General features: G+C 36.9%; 1 protein-coding gene across 1 annotated transcript in view; it reads left to right on the forward strand.

Annotated features, from left to right (window-relative positions):
- LOC123250517 (phosphatidylcholine translocator ABCB4-like) overlaps positions 1-13,375 on the forward strand; it is a 111,333-nt gene that overhangs the window by 5,589 nt on the left and 92,369 nt on the right. Inside the window, exon 3 of the mRNA XM_044679629.1 lies at positions 12,888-12,945. Within this exon, the coding sequence (XP_044535564.1) occupies positions 12,888-12,945 (58 nt within the window). The remainder of the gene's footprint in view (positions 1-12,887; positions 12,946-13,375) is intronic.

Below are 13,375 nucleotides of genomic sequence, written 5' to 3' on the forward strand. Positions count from 1 at the left end.
CCTTCCTTCCTTCCTTCCTTCCTTCCTTCCTTCCTTCCTTCCTTCCTTCCTTCCTTCCTCCCTCCCTCCCTCCCTCCCTCCCTTCCCTTCAGAAGAGCAGTAAGGGTTAGGCAATCTAGGTTAAGTTACTTGCCCAAGGTCATACAGCCAGGAAGTATCTGAGGACAGATTTGAACCCAGGTCCTCCTGACTCTAGGCCTGGTGCCCAACTACCTTCACAGACCCCTAAAATCTACTCTGGGGTCTGTTAGCCCAAGGTTAAGACCTTATGTTCTAAAAATAACATTTTTAGACCTGGTGCTGACCTGTACTCATAGTTCTGTACATCACTGAAATCAGAGGTCTTGTTCCCTAAAAATCATATAAAGGGAGAGGTAGCAGTGGACCAGTAGATAAATTGCCATGGTGGGAGTCAGAAAGGACCAACTTCAAATCTTCTCACAAACTTTCGAACCTTGGGCAAGTCACATACTCATTGCCTTTAGGTTAACTCCCTAGCACTTATCCACAAATTTGTAGACTGGATGTAGTTTGCATTGAAAACTAAAGAGGGTATTTTGGGGTTTTGGTTGTGTATGACTTTGCTGTTACAACAATGTCCAATATAGAAATGTGTTTTGCATAACAATAATTTTAAAAAAAAAACTAGAGTCTTGTACCAGGAAATTCTTAAGATTCTCATCATATTCATTCTTAAAATCAACAGTGGCGATTTGGAGGTAAAGAAATAACAGATGGCATAACAGAGGGACTAGTCACGAGTCAGTAACTGTGTAATATTTTCAGTGACACAGAATTCATAGACTAAATTGGTTGAACATCTTCTGAGTTCCTATCATAGTTCTGGTCATGAATAATGGTGCTAGGTAATAAGGATGTGGAGCAGAGAGAAGCCCTTTCCCTTATGGAGCTTAAGATTCCATATGGAAGTATATGTAGAAAGTTAAGTGTAAATTGCAAAAGCTTTGATACTTAACCTTTCTTGTGTCATGGACCCCTACAATAGTCTGATACAGTCTATAGATTCCCCAGCAAAATGGCTTTATTCTGCATAAAATAAACTGTATAGAACTACAAAGGAAACCAATTATATTAAAACATAGTCATTAAAATATTTTGAAGCAAGTTCAAAGACCCCAGATTAAGAACCCCTGCTGTAAAGTATTAATGACACTGGATGCAGTTTGTCCCTCTGGAATGCCTTTCTGAAACTAGAGATTGCGCCTTGGTGATTGTAGCCTTGGTAGAAGGCTGCTACCATGTTAAGAACATGCTCTTGAAGGCTGGCTTCCATTTCCTCTTCTTAGATCTGTGCCCCTGACAGGATACTAGGATACTGAGCATCATCCCACACTTCTAAGATTTCTTGGCTGTTCATCTTTCTTAACCACCATTGATTATTAGGGTTGGGCAAGGATTCAGTGTTTGCTGAAGTGTTACTGGGTACAGAAGTAGAAAAAGGGGTAATTCTAAGTGAAGATCACAAGACTTGTCTCGAGTTATGGGGAAAGAAGCTCATCTTGTAGTTTTAGGGATGTTCTTTTGGTTTTGGAGGCTACATAAGGACAAGCATACCTGTTCTCCTGACTCTAAGAGCTGGTGGGTACCTTGGATGACCTCTTAATTGAATGATACTCTGACTACTTGTAAATTGTGCTACAGATAAAATGACCAACTCCTGTAGGTAGCTATTAACTGCAGAGATTGGTATGCAAGGAAAAGGAGAAATTGGAAATGGAAGCTGTCATTCATATAAAAAGTTTGTTGTTTTTTTAAGTGGAAAGGAGAGTTGAGTTTCAGCAGAATTTTTCAGCAGATGCTAGAGCAGAACTGTCATTAATAGATATCATATACTAATAGTGATAAAATATAAACATGCAAAATGGCATATCAAATAGTACTGAAAATATTAGCCATATTATGTGGTATATTTTCATAAAAGAGAACCAATCAAATGAATAAAAAATTTTGTTTGCTTCTTGTCCCATCAGTTCTGTCACCTTTGGGGTTTTTTCCTTTAAATTTAAAATATATTTTAGCCAATGTGTATGCTCTTCTGGTCCTGTTTGCCTTTCATTGAATCACTTCATCTAAGTCTTTCAATATTTCCTTGTATAGGTAAAAGAAAAAATAAATACTGGGGAATGATTTTCAGAGCCCAAAGTTGACTTTTATTGCAGGAGCTATAAATCATCAAAGATCAACAGTCTAAGACACTGAGAAGCCGAACAGTCCAAGTATTTATAGTCTACACCTAAAAGTCAGATGGCACAAAGTAGTGCCCCCCCACCCCAAAGAAGAGATCAGCTACTCTTTCATCTTCTAAAATGTCTTCTTTTTGGAAAGGATCAGGGTTTTTTTTCTTATGTTGGGGCCAAATACATAATCCTGTTCCATATGTGGTAATAGCCAAGGTTATTCTCTAGTTAATGTCATTATGTCTAGTTGATGTCTAGTTAGATGTCATAAATCTCCAGCCTTACAAGGATCTGAACATATTCCAGGATGCTGAAGACATGCATCTTGCCAAGGCTCATCAGAGGACATTCCTTTTTATTTTACTTACAGTATGATTATTGATTGCTGATTCCCATACACAATTATTCAATCAATTAATAATTGGGATTATTCCTTATAATATCATTTAAAAATTAAAACTCATTATTAAAATAAAAAAATTAAAGAACCTACTAAAATTACATGGAGAGGCTAGAGAACTCTAAAAGAATATAAAATAATGACTATAAACTGATTAAATCTGCTTTATTAGGTTATCTTTCCCACATGACATATTTATAATTTCCGTTATAATAACATACCATAATTTATTCAGCCATACTGATCATTGGACATATAGGTTTGTTTCTGATTTTTCCTATAACAAATAAAGTGGCTATGTGTATGTGACTTTCTATGATTTTTAGGCTAAATCAAGCAATTAATTAGCAAGCATTTATTATGTACCTACTTCATTCTAGATACTAAGATAATGGAAAAGTTACAGCGATAGAATAAAAGACTCTGATTTTTATTGTACATTGGCATGTTGATCTTCAAAAAGGTCACATCAATCTATAGTACCACCAACAATGTAATTCACTATTTCAAGAAATGTTTGTTAAGCAACTTCTGGATTTAAGACATTGCGTACTACACTAGACTACTGTATTTCTTTCCCCACAGCTCCTAAAGCAACAAATTTAGTAAGTATAAGAACCTATATAAAGGTTATCTTGGTTTTCAATCTCCTGGTAAGAAATATGGGCATTTTTTTTCAGGTAGCTATTAGCAATTTGTATTTCCTTCTGAAAAATGGCCTTGTATATACTTTGACTATTTCTCCAGGAGGGAAAATGTTTTATTCTTATAGCAATTCCTTATTTAGTCTGTGTATCTGACTTTTATCTGATAGATTTATTGAAAATTTTTCTCAATTAAGAAAATTGAAGAGATTTTTTTTACAAATTGCTTTTTATGTACTCAAGTCCATCAATTCTACCTACAAATATATCTTTGTTTAATAAAATTGTATTTCCTTCCCATAGCTGAAACAAATGTGTTTTTTCCTCCATTTTTGAATGATTTTAAAAATATTTAGATGGTTGGTCCAGGAATATTTGTGGTACATTCTGAGAGCCAGCATGGCATGGTCTCTAGGGTGCCCTCCTTGGAATTAGGATGACCTGATTTCAAGCTCTGCATCTGACACGTGCTGACTGGGTGACACTGAGCAGATCATTTAACCTTCTAAGTTGGCTGGGAATTCCCAGCCAACTCTCTAAGAGTAAATTTCAAAGCAGACACTCATCTGCATTAATAGGGGAAGTTCCTTATATCCATGGTATGAAACTCAAATAGAAACTGTGGCCACTAAACCATATATAAGGATCTCTGTGGGTGATATATTGTCTTAGAAAACCACACGTTTACATAGAAATAGATCTGTTTCTATCTAAACTAAGGAAGCTAAGGGTTCTGAGAGGCAGCTGCAAGGAGGGAGAACCCCCCAGACTGGGAGGCAGGCAAAAGATGGACTGGTTTCTATCAGAACTAGTGAGGAGGCCAGTTTATCTGAGGTATCTGGTGTGTGAGGGAGATTAATGGCAATTCAGAAAGCAAAAATAATTTTTGTTTTATCCCAGAGGCATTAGGGAGCCAGTGATGGGTTTTGTTGGTTTGGCTTGGTTTTTGCCAGGAGGTGACAGGGCAGGACCTAACCTGTACTTTTTAAAATATTAGTTTAACAGCTTTGTGAATGATGGATCAGGGAAGAGAGTGAAAGTAAAGGCAGGGAGACCTGTAGAGAAGGCTATTGTAGTCATTCAGAGGAGAGGTGCCAGAAGCCTGACATTTAGTGTCAGAATATATAGGTCCCCTGACTCCAGGACTCTCTTCTTATTGGCAGCTACAAAAATCCCCTTTTACAGTAATCTCAGAGGAGTAGCCACTTCTAGAAGCTATTTCATTGTACATTTTCATAACCAAACCCAGAAGGGAAAGTCCTAAGAAGGGTCAACAAAGAATAAGGTTAGGGCTTTCATTTCCCCTCCCTCTCTTCCCCTTCCTGTTCCTCCTCCTCCTCTTCCACCTTCATCTTGGAACTGGCCAGCTAAAAATTTGAGAGTGGAAGAGAAAGGGCAGGAAACAATAGAGTGAAAGAGTCTGGGCTCATCCTTTAAGACCCCTGCTAATAACTGTTTTAAAATAGGTTCAGCATTGGAAGAGTGTTGAAGAGAATCTTCTGGGGAGGATTTTTGAATCCTCCTTTTGATCCCCCCTTTAGTCTAATGAGCTCAAATTTCTAAGAAAAAAACCATTTTCCCATTTCATATGATTTAATGAGTGTTAAATTCTAATGTTGTTTGTATGTGACTTTTTATATGATGAGTTATGTATAGATTGCAAAATACAGCTCAGATAGTTAGTCAAAAGCTGAGTTCATATTTTTACAAAATGAGGCTAATTGTTGATTTGCCTAACTTGAGAGGCCATTTGACCCTTGGGTTGATTATTTGTGTCAAACTAAATGTTCTTTTAGGGAAGTCAGACACAACCCCTTCCTTCCTTCCTTCCTTCCTTCCTTCCTTCCTTCCTTCTTTCCTTCATTGACTCAATGTTATAATCAAGCTTTAAATTAACAATTGACTTTCACCAGTGGATTGGTCCAAAGGATCAGTAAAAAGGAAGGCTAGTAAAGGCCTCTACAAATATAAAAGTATAGGAGCATTCAAGTATCCAGGAAATGAATCAAGAAGATCTGAATCTGAATTGGTTCTAAACATTCATTAGCTATATGACCCTGGGCAAATCATTTGAATCTTTCTGGGTTTCAATGTCCTCACCTTTAAAATGGGGAGAATAACAGTACCTGCTCCATAGGGTTGTTGTGAGGAGAAAATGAGATAACTTATGAAAAGTATTTTGTGAATCATTCTAAAATATTATTACTATTACTACTAAATTATTGCAAATCAGAGTAGAACTAGAAAACAGGCATAGTTTTTTCCTCCAACATAAAGAATGCAACTTTTTGAAATGCCAAATTTTGTTAAACTTACCCCAGTTATGGTTTCATTCTTTTTTTTTTTTTAATTTTAAACCCTTAACTTCTGTGTATTGACTTATAGGTGGAAGATTGGTAATGGTAGGCAATGGGGGTCAAGTGACTTACCCAAGGTCACACAGCTGGGAAGTGTCTGAGGCCGGATTTGAACCTAGGACCTCCTGTCTCTATGCCTGGCTCTCAATCCACTGAGCTACCCAGCTGCCCCCTTATGGTTTCATTCTTGAAAATACGTGTAAATTTAATTCTTCTCCTTTTAAGAAAGTGCAGAGTATCCATTATTTTCTACAGTTTCCTTAAAAGGCTATTATTGTACAGTTTTTGTTTCATAGCTAAAAGGCTTTCCAGTTTCCTCAGTGCCGTAGGCAGAGTGGGAAGCCACTAGTGTTCTGATGTCAAAACTGTTAGGGATATATGAATACAAAAAGATATTTGGCTCAGCCAGTCAAAGCTCAGTTATGAAGAATGCAGTGTGGCTTGGGTTCTAGAAGGTGTTACAATATATTTCCCCGTGTTGATAACAAGGAAGCTTCAGATCCTTGGGACCACAATCTCATACTGAACAGTTGAACATTTGACAATGAACCTCCAGCCTACATAACTTAGCTTCGTTTCCTCACATGAATGAGTTATTCCCCAATTTAAAAATCTCAATAATAGAACTATTGCTACAGATGGACAATAATGAAGCCTCCAGACAATAAAAGCATATGTGAATAATGTGGAGCAGCTGAGGGGAATGTCTAGGAACAGAGAGCAGTCAGTGTGTGCTGTCTGTTAGGGGAAAATACTCATCCTTAAGGAGAAATGACAATGTAATGGATAGGATGACAGATTTGGAGTGTAGAAGACCTGGTTTCAAATTCTGCCTCAGATATTTGCTGTCTCTGTGACTTTAAGCAAATTATTTAACCTCTGTTTGCATCAGTTTCCTCTTGTATAAAATGGGTGGTGGAGCTTGATGACCTCCAAGAGTTTTTTTCCAATTTTAAATCTATGTTCCTCTGACCTTTAAAATACATGCTGTTTGGGGTTAGCATTTGTTTTAACTAAGTTTAGGACAACATGATGATTTTTTAAAAATTCTTACTTTTTGTCTTAGAATCAGTACTGAGTACTGATTCCAAGGCAGAAGAGCAGTAAGGGATAGGCAATTGGATTAAGTGATCTGGGCCACACAACTAGAAAATGTCTGAGACTAGATTTGAACTTGGGATCTCCTGTCTCCTGGCCTGGCTCTCTATCCACTGAGTTATCTAGCTGCCCAATGTTCTGATTTAAAAGAAATCTAACTAGTTCTAACTGTTAGTACTAGGTAGTCTCACTAGTACTAACATAAAAATAACTAGATTGAAAAGAAAAAAGAAAACCAATGAAACCCCAAAATACATAGGAGGAAGTTCAAAAGGGGCATAGACAAGCAGGGGAACATGGGTATTACCATATTAAATGTATTATATGCTGGAAAACCCCAAATAATACTTAAAAAAAGAAAAAGAACTAGATGAAAAATTTTTCTATATTGGAAAAATCCCCTAAGGAGGATTTATGGAAAGACTAGTGTGTCCTTGAACAAGTCACCTCTCGAGGCCTCAGTTTCCTCATCTTTAAAATCAGGGGTCAAATCACCTTCAAAGTCCCTTTCAGCTCTCACTCTATAGTCCTTTAACATGAAGAAGAATCACACAGGATAAGAAGACCTGGAAGGGCTGCTATCTGCACCAGAGTAATGAATCACCATATCAGTGAGGTCATGGAGCTACTAAAGAATGAGTTAATATTTACATATGATAAAGCCTGCAAGGCATGAGAGAACAGATCCAGAGAGATGTGTGGAAATTATAATTAGTAGCATGTTGTTCCAGAAGGCACTAGGAAAGCAGTGGCTGCCTGCCAAGGACAGTATTTCGCTGGTATTCACCTGTGTGACTGCTGATTTTTAAATCTTAGCTAAAATAATAAGTATTGAAATAAACAAAATAAAGCATAAGCATAACGCCGAAGGAATAGCCATCTTGACATTAATAGAGGAAAACCATCCAAAGTAACTGGAAGCTTTAAAAAATTCTTATTGCCTTTGTAACATTTTTGTAGCACTTTTACCTTTCTAATTACATGGACTTTAAGCGAGTATTAAAATCAGTGGACATTTCCTAAGCATACGCTGATTTGGGAGGGAAAGCAGCAGAGTGGGATATTGGATAGCTGAGGAAGTTAAACCTGCCCAACATTTTTAAAGTTTACCAGAGATAATCAAAGAGCAGATTACCTACTGGAAAATAATGGAAAGTTCATTGGGGGCGGGGGGGGGGGTCTGGCAGTAAGTACTACCATTAATTTCCAACAGATATTATCAATTTACTTTGAAATAAAAATGTTTATCCCACTATCTCTCATATATACAAATGCACTATCTTCATTTCCCTTGGTCCTTTGAGGTATTCTTCATTCTGACCCTTCTCTTAAATAGAAGCTCTCCTAAAAAAAAAAAAAAGAAGAGCTTGAGATTAGGAAAAGGAAAAGATGAAGAGGATCAAATTGGTAGAAATTAGAAAGGAGAAGATGTCTTGAAAAAGCCCATAGTTTAGGTGAAGAGCACAGTACCATAGTGGATCAGCGTGTTCAATTCCATTCATTTTCCTTGTGCCCTTTCTCTGTTCAAGGGTGTAAGCTGGGCAGTGGAGGTACAAAGATGAAAAGCAGCCTAATACTGGTGTCCAAAGACTTGATTTTCTAGATGGTGGGGAGGGAAAGGGAGGATGTCAGCAGTTTGGGCTTAATGTACAATTAAAGGATGATATAAGGAATAATGTAAGAAGGGTAAAGGAAAGAGCCAACCAAAGCACTCTCAGAACCAAAGAAGTGATTGTATTCATCTAAGGTGGGTTCTGAAGTGACATCAGGAACATTCCAGGTGGGACCAACAACAGCTGACATAAATGCACAGAGAGCAAGAGGCTGGGGTCATGGAGGTGGGAAATGGACCAGAAAGCCCAACAAAATTCAACCAACACAGAATCCATGTCCATTAGTGCCATGTCTGGGGTAGGCAGTAGAATATGGGCAAGGAGAAGGCAGTGTCCCAATCACCAGGCAAAGTACAAGAGCTGAAGATTCTTCTTGAGGTCAAGATATAAAGAAAACCATAAGTGTGTAAAATAGGAAGTTTGCAGAGCTAGTGCATTTGACCTGAAGGCAGTGAGACCAATTTGAGGCCCATATCGACCAAGCCTCTCTTGTTGAGAAGCTGGGGAAGTCAGGGAACTTGCAGAAGGCAGGAAAAGTTATATCCAAGGTCAGCAGGGCTGACTTGAGACTAAGCAGATCCTATTCACTTGGAGCTCAGCAAGAAATGATTAATAAACTTCAAAGACCAGAAAAAAAGAGTTGAGAACAGAGAGTAAATTTTTAAAAGCTATAAAAACAGACAGTACCTGGTGAAGGTGACTCATGCTTTTGTCAGATTATTTTTTCTTTTTTTTCTTTTTTTGGAAACCTGAGTAAGGTAGTCTGGATAGCTTGGTGAATGATGGTTTCTTTCTGTAAGAAGAAACTACACCATCAGACTGAGTTTAGCTGATGCTTTGCTTCTAAATTCCCTGTAACCTAGACCAGCTCTCCTTCCTTCACCTTGAAAATGAAAAAGATCTTTTTATGCTTCTGCAACTTCTGCCTGGTGGTGGCCAGGTGGAATATGAAAGAGGTCAGAATTTTTATTGAGATTATATCCCCTAAAAGACCCTGCGTCCTCCCCAAAAAAGTCTTGGTTAGGGCTGAATAGACACCTCAAGCATTACCAAGAGATGACTGGAATACCATCTTGCACGGGGCATGGCATTGACTTCCAGTTACATAAAAACTTTGTCTCCTCTAGGATTCTTCCAGTTACATAAAAACTTTGTCTCCTCTAGGATTCTTCCTGGCTAACGCCTCCAGGAGGAGAAACTTCAATTTGAGGTTGTTCAGTTGTATTAGCTATGCTGTAGGCTTTAATACTGTTTGCTATTCAGGTTTGGTTGGCTAGATGTCAGGAGTTTGGTTAATTGGGAAAAATAACTTGTAGTTTCTACATTGGATCTGAAGAGACTTTAGAGATTATTATTGTCCAACCCTGATTATTTTTGAGTGCAGCTAGGTGGCACAGTGGATGGAGTCCAAACAGGAAGTCTCATCTTGAGTTCAAATCTGATTCAGACACTTTCTATCTATCTGACCCTGGGCAAGTCATTTCATCCTGTTTGCTTCAGTTTGCTCATCTGTAAAATGAGCTGGAGAAGGAAATGGAAAACCACTCCGGTATCTTTGTCAAGAAAACCTCAAATGGGTTTTTGAAGAGCCATTTTGAAGACAAGATTCCAAAGAATTGGACTTGACTGAAATCAATTGAACAACAGTTTATTTTTGACAAATGAAAAACCCAACGCAAATTAGAAGTTAAATGTCTTGGCCAAGTTAATACAGTAGTAAGTAGAAGAAATGCTCAGGGAATCCAGGTGTTTAATTCCAAATCCAGTACTCTAGTTATTGTCCTGGTCTTTATTACTTGAGGAGTAGCCTTGCATTGGCTTTTTTCCATATAAAAGCTGGATCATATTCATCATCAGTAATATTGTCTTTACTGGGGGCTTTGTTTAACCTTCATTAGATGAGCTGGAAAAAGAAAACCCAATGGAACCACAGAGCTCTTTCTCTTTTTTCCCCTAAACCCAAAACTTTATTATAAAGCAGTATTAAAACAATTTGACAAAGCATTAAAACATAGAAATGAATCTATATCTGATTTGTCATTCTCAAGTCTTTGCTACCTTCTAGATGTACTATTTGAAAGGGGGGGGGCAGAGCACACACATGCATTTGTGTAACTTTTTTTCACATTTCTTTTCAATATTTTATTTTTTCAAACTACATGTAAAGACAATTTTTAACACTAGTCTTCTAAAATTTTGAGTTCCATATTCTCTCACTCCTTCCTTTCCTTCCCCCCTTCCTGAGATGGTAAATAAATTTTATACAGGCTATACATGTGATATCATACAAAACATATTTCCATATTGGTCATGTTGTGGAAAAAGATATAAAAAATCCATGAAGAAAATATATTGAAAAATATTATATTTCAATCTGCATCAGACTCCATGAGTTCTTTCTCTGGAGGTAGATAGCATTTTTCATCTTAAATCCTTCAGAATTGTCTTGGATTATTGTATTGCTGAGAATAGTTGCCTTTCACAGTTGATGATCATACAGTATTGTTGTTAGTGTGTACAATGATCTGCTCATAATGGTTCTGCTCATTTCATGTTGCATCAGTTCATGCAAGTCTTTAGGTTTTTTTCTGAAATCATCCTACTCATCATTTCTTATAGCACAATACCATTCCATTACAATCATATACCACAACTTATTCAAACATTCCTCAATTGATGAACATCCCCTCAATTTCCATTTCTTTGCCACCACAAAAAGAACTGCTATAAATATTTTTGTACAAATAGGTCCCTTTCCTTTTTGCTTTTGATCTCTGTAATATAGACCTAGTAGAGGTATTGCTGGGTCAAAGGGTATGCAGAGTTTTATAGCTTTATGGGCATAGTTCCAAACTGTGCAGAGCTCTTTTTCTTTCCAGGAATTTCTTGAAAGGGATTTAAGGAGATCTGACCTAACGATGAATAGAGGAAGTAAGTCTCTGGCCAACAGTGTTCTACTTTAGCATATTTACTCATCATAATTTACAAAAATCAATAGAGAAACTATTGGTCCACTAAATTGCCTGATGATGCTAACTAAAAGAAAAAACATCTCCTAAGAAGTATTATACTTTTTCAAAACTTATGGGTTTTTATAGCAATTAATTTCATAAAACCTTCCTACACAAAAATTACTCTGACTACCCTTGTGTACTTACTGTCCGTAAGGCTATTTTTGCACCTAAAACATATCCTGCCATGTATTACTAATTTATCTTGTTTCAGGCTTAGGAGTCTTGTCCTGAGAGAAGCTTTCCTTGGACCCCTAGCTTGCTTTCTTCCTCCTTAACCCACCTCATTTATTTATCTACATACATGCAATAAGGGTATTTTCAGTGGCATTTTGGAGGCACTATGGTGTAATGCAAAGAGATCTGTCTGTTTGGCACTGGCCAAATCACTCAATGCCTTCAAGGTCCCTGACAATTCTCTGAGTATAAGTTGTAAAAGAAACTAATCTTTATTAATAATGGAAGATTCCTTGCTGAGAGTTCCATATGCTAATGAAATAATCGATTTGGACAATTTAAAAAATTGCATTTTCTAAATCTTGTATCTGGAAAGTCACCTGTAGATGTTTGCATGTGTAACTTTGGAATATCAGTTAGCTAGACAAATGTCTGTCATTTAACCTGAAAAGATAATAACTATGAACATTTTTCATTTTTTGTAGATATTACTCATTTTTTATTTTAATAACAAATTTCCACATGTTTTCCTGATATTACTTATTATGTACATACTGATAGAGAAAGATGATATTGTGGATAGAGGGTCAGTATATCCTGGAAATCAGTTGGAAACTGAGACCCCAAAGTCACTAAACTGTGCATAAGCTTTGATGTTGCAATGTCCTTTTAGATCTATTCGCTAAGGAGATAAATAAAAATGAAAGGATCCCCCCCACACACACACACACACACAAAATATTGATAACAGGTCTTTTTGTGGTTTCAAAGGACTGGAAACTAAAGGTGAAGCCCATCGATTAATAAATGGCTGCAAAATTGTGGCATATGAATGTAATAGAATACTATTGTGTTTGAAGAAATGAGAGTTTCAGAGAAATCTGGGAAGACTTATTTGAATTGATAAAGAATGAAATGGGCAGAACCAGGAGACCAATCTATTTTACCATAATGCTGAAAGGAAAGTCTACTTTGAAAGTCTTTAAAGAATTATTTTAAATGTCATAAAATGCTTGATGACAGAAAAGTGATGTTTTTCCTTTTTCTTTTTTCAATTGTAGGTAGTGGGAGGGAGAGAAAACACATTTTTGCAAATTCAAGGGTAAAAAAGAGAGAACTAGCCTTGGGGTCATAACATCAGTTCAAGTCTCATCTCTGAAACATTCTCTGTGTATTGGCTAACTCTTAGTGCCCCACGTGTCTCTCAAAGACTAAGGAAATCAGAAGTCCATCTTCCCCAAATATTTCATGCCCTTGTTGTTATGACTAACCACAGTGCCCGAAACATGCATAATTGGTTCTTAATAACTGTGGATTGGTTGGTTTTATCTCATGAAAGATATAAAATATTAATAGTACATTTATAATTCCAAATATTATCTTTTTCAGCACCCAACAAGATAGGAAAAAAATGAAGAAATCTAACATGATCAGCCCATTAACACTGGTAAGCTATAGATTCTTAAGTTACAGAATGTGTCTGATACTGTCTTTCTAATACAAAACTGATACTAAGGAAGGGGAAGTGAACAAGCATTTCTAAGTCTCTGTTACGTGCTGTATGAAATACTTTATTGCTATTATCTCCTCAATCCTGAGGGTTAAGTGCTAGTATGATCCTCATTTTATATTTCAGGAACCTGAGACAAACAGAGGTTAAAGGGACTCAGAACATACATATTTTAAAGTACAAGCTATATTCAGAACTTTCTACTAGATACTTCAGGAGATAAATGATTCGTTTTTCCCCTCACTAGGCTGTAATATCCTGTGAGGGTTAGACTAGATGTTCTCTCACAAATCTAAAATCCTATGATCCTTGAGAGTCCTGGCATAAGATTTCAAATCTGATAGAAACTTTGGAGAAATCTAGTCCA

The sequence above is a fragment of the Gracilinanus agilis genome, chromosome 5, assembly GCF_016433145.1.
Source record: "Gracilinanus agilis isolate LMUSP501 chromosome 5, AgileGrace, whole genome shotgun sequence".
Classification (NCBI taxonomy): Eukaryota; Metazoa; Chordata; class Mammalia; order Didelphimorphia; family Didelphidae; genus Gracilinanus; species Gracilinanus agilis.